Below are 4072 nucleotides of genomic sequence, written 5' to 3' on the forward strand. Positions count from 1 at the left end.
ACCTTCTATCTTGTTTTCTTTGTGTCCCTCCCCCTCCCCCTTTCCTTCTCCTATTCCCCCCTCCCCCCAGTAACCACCACACTCTTATCAATGTCTCTTAGTTTCACTTTTATGTCCCACCTACGTATGGAATAATGCAGTTCCTGGTTTTTTCTGATTTACTTATTTCGCTTCGTATCATGTTATCAAGTTCCCACCATTTTGCTGTAAATGTTCCGATGTCATCATTTCTTATGGCTGAGTAGTATTCCATAGTGTATATGTGCCACATCTTCTTTATCCAGTCATCTATTGGCGGGCTTTTTGGTTGTTTCCATGTCCTGGCCACTGTGAACAATGCTGCAATAAACATGGGGCTGCATGTGTCTTTACGTATCAATGTTTCTGAGTTTTTGGGGTATATACCCAGTAGAGGGATTGCTGGGTCATAAGGTAGTTCTATTTGCAGTTTTTTGAGGAACCACCATACTTTCTTCCATAATGGTTGTACTACTTTACATTCCCACCAACAGTGTATGAGGGTTCCTTTTTCTCCACAGCCTCTCCAACATTTGCTATTACCTGTCTTGCTAATAATAGCTAATCGAACAGGTGTGAGGTGGTATCTCATTGCCGTTTTGATTTGCATTTCTCTAATAGCTAAAGAAGATGAGCATCTTTTCATATATCTGTTGGCCATTTGTATTTCTTCCTGGGAGAAGTGTCTGTTCATATCCTCTTCCCATTTTTTTATGGGATTGTTTGTTTGTTTGTTGTTGAGTTTTATGAGTTCTTTGTATATTTTGGATATTAGGCCCTTATCTGAGCTGTTGTTTGAAAATATCATTTCCCATTTAGTTAGCTTTCTGTTTATTTTGTTATCAGTTTCTCTTGCTGAGCAAAAACTTCTTAGTCTGATGTAGTCCCATTCATTAATTTTTGCCTCCACTTCTCTTGCCTGTGGAGTCAAATTCATAAAATGCTCTTTAAAACCCAGGTCCATGAGTTGAGTACCTATGTCTTCTTCTATGTACTTAATTGTTTCAGGTCTTATGTTTAGATCTTTGATCCATTTTGAGTTAATTTTTGTACAGGGGGAGAGACTGTAGTCCAGTTTCATTCTTTTGCATGTGGCTTTCCAGTTTTCCCAGCACCATTTATTGAAGAGGCTTTCTTTTCTCCATTGTGTGTTGTTGGCCCCTTTATCAAAAATTATTTGACTATATATATGTGGTTTTATTTCTGGACTTTCTATTCTGTTCCATTGGTCTGAGTGTCTATTTTTCTGCCAATACCATGCTGTTTTGATTGTCGTGGCCCTATAATATAGTTTGAAGTCAGGTATTGTAATGCCCCCAGCTTCATTCTTTTTCTTTAGGATTGTTTTGGCTATTCGGGGTTTTTTATAGTTCCATATAAATCTGATGATTTTTTGCTCTATTTCTTTAAAAAACATCATTGGAAGTTTGATGGGAATTGCATTAAATTTGTATATTGCTTTGGGTAATATAGCCATCTTGATTATATTTATTCTTCCTAGCCAAGAACAAGGTATATTCTTCCATCTCATTATATCTTTTTCAATTTCCCTTAACAATGGTTTATAGTTTTCATTATATAAGTCCTTTACAATCTTTGTTATGTTTATTCCTAAGTAACACAGGGTCAAGTCCAGGATTCCACAGTTGTCGAACAAGTGGAAAAGCACAGGTCTCTTGTTTTATGTGACTCCTCATTAACCTTTTTAACAACCAGGCTACTGGGGTCCACAGACACAGTAACTCTCTTAACCACGGACGGAAAGGGGAGGTCGTCTTGTGACCATGAGCATCACTATCCTCGAAGCTGTGGTCCGCAGTCCAGGCGTGGTGGCGGATGGCCCAAGTGGTGGTTACAGACATTTTGAATGAATGGTCACCCTTAGTTTTATGGGAGTGTGGAGACACTGATGGCTGCAGCTAAACCACACATTAATGAAATGTAGCCACACACTTGTCCCCCGGGGGTCAGAAGGAAGAGAAGCTAGAGAGGCTTCGGGCAGTCCCCAGGGGAGGTATAAGAAGTCCCCAGGCCGCCACTCATGTCTCCGCAGTGCAGGTGCCGAGCTGAGCTGAGATGCATGTGGGTTCCATGTGGCTCCTGGGCTCCCCGGGGGATGCTGGCCGGGTGACTACTGCTGCTACCTTCGGCCCCGGGGATATTAGTCCTGCCTTTGGGCTCTGCTTGCCCAGCAGCTACCAGGGAACACTCTGGCTCCTGGAGGATGGCCAGAGTCTCTGCAGCGACACACTCAGCGGCCAGCCCTGGACCAGCTGCCTGCCCCGGACCAGCTGCCAGCCCTGTGGCTCTCCAACCACGGGGAAAGTGGACACTGTGATGGAGCATTCCAACGCTAGACCCCGCCCCAGGTCATGTACTCAGACCGAGGGCCACCCACCCTGCTCCCACACCCCTCACCGAGGCGCACTTGCATCCTGCCAGACCTTCAGCCGTGCCTCCCAAAGCCTGGGGCCACCTCACCGCTTATCCAAGACTTCCCGAGCCTTAAGCCACCATGAACTGGGGAATTTGGGGTACAGAAGATACCCAAATCTCAGCTTCCTTCCCGGGGGTTTCTCCCCATCCTACTATGTTGCCAGCAGTGGCTCATCTCAGAACTATTTAGTGAGAAATCACCGATACCCGGGGTACAGGCCCGCAAGCTGCCAGCCACTGGGCTATGTTTCCAGAAACCTGCAGTCTCTGAGCTCTGTGCCCTGTACCTTCCCTCCTCTGAGGTACCTGTGCAGCAGGGGCAGACCTCTGAGTGGCTGGTTAGCACCATACCGAGACCACAGCTGCTAGAAATGGCAGATTTTATCAAGTTGCCAGCCTCCTCAATACTGCTGATTGCTGTGTCTTAAGAATCTTGTCACATTGACCACCCACCGAACTCCAGGACACATTCTCCACCACCCAAGTGACCTGCCTGCTGTTGTCTACAGCTCTGCCAATGCCCTCTGCACTGAAGGCTAACCTGAGACTGACAGTGATGGACACACCGAGAAGATCCCTCGGTGTCCCTGTCCCTTGTCTGCCGACGCAGTTCTCCTCTGCCTTTCCTGATGGGGTGGGGCCTCCATGGTTTGACTGCTGACTCAGGCACATTTGTTTTTTTCAGCTCATTTTACTTTCTATCAAATTCTGTCACCTGCCGGACTGGCATCCTTCTAAAAGACTAAGAGATGACATCCTTGTCCACATACTGGATTGACTTATCTCATCTTCCCACAGACTGATTATGGGATGCCCCAACAGCGATACCAACTGGAGTTCACAGTCAGACCCCTGCTCATCTTCTCCTCCAAGGAAGCTATGAGACTGAATGGCAATCCTGGCTTCTGCTCTCAGTGTCTCAGGGAGATCCTCAAAAGTAGCAGAGGAATGGAAGTCATTTGTGGGAAGAATGAGAAAATGCCCTCATCGACGCTTCATGGTTAGTGATAATCTGTTCAGGATGCTGCTATAATCAATCATCTCCTGCTGAATTACTGCTTTCTGACTCTGGAAAAGGTCCTGATTCACAGTTAATAAAGCAATTTCTATTGGCAAATAATGACTTTCATTATGTTTTTTTTTCATATTCACTACCGTTTTATCAGCATTCTGGCCAGTATGAATGCTATTGTCCAAGCAGTAGCTTCCTGCCATTTAGTTGATATTCTAAATTAAAAACATAAAGAAGGGAGTCTGACCAGGTGGTGGTGCAGTGGATAGAGTGCCAATCTGAGATGCTGAGGACCCGGGTTCAAAACCCCGAGGTTGCCGGCTTGAGCATGGGATCATAAACATGACCCCATGATTGCTGGCTTGAGCCAAAAAGTCACTGGCTTAAACTCAAGGTAGCTGGTTTGAGCCCAAGGTTGCTGACTTGAGCAAAGGGTCACTGGCTCAGCTAGAGCCTCCTCATCAAGGCACATGTGAGAAAGCTATTAATGAACAACTAAAGTAATGCAACTATGAGTTGATGTTTCTCATCTCTCTCTCTCTCTCTCTCTCTCTCTCTCTCTCTCTCTCTCACACACACACACACACACACTCACAAACCATAAAG

General features: G+C 45.5%; 1 protein-coding gene across 1 annotated transcript; it reads left to right on the top strand.

Moving 5' to 3' along the window:
* Positions 1–2094: 2094 nt before the first annotated feature.
* On the top strand, positions 2095–2823 carry KRTAP24-1 (keratin associated protein 24-1). The gene has a single exon (XM_066254447.1). It carries the CDS (start codon positions 2095–2097, stop codon positions 2821–2823), a length of 729 nt encoding a protein of 242 aa, XP_066110544.1.
* Positions 2824–4072: the final 1249 nt, after the last annotated feature.

This window comes from Saccopteryx bilineata, chromosome 2 (genome assembly GCF_036850765.1).
Source record: "Saccopteryx bilineata isolate mSacBil1 chromosome 2, mSacBil1_pri_phased_curated, whole genome shotgun sequence".
NCBI classification, from domain to species: domain Eukaryota; kingdom Metazoa; phylum Chordata; class Mammalia; order Chiroptera; family Emballonuridae; genus Saccopteryx; species Saccopteryx bilineata.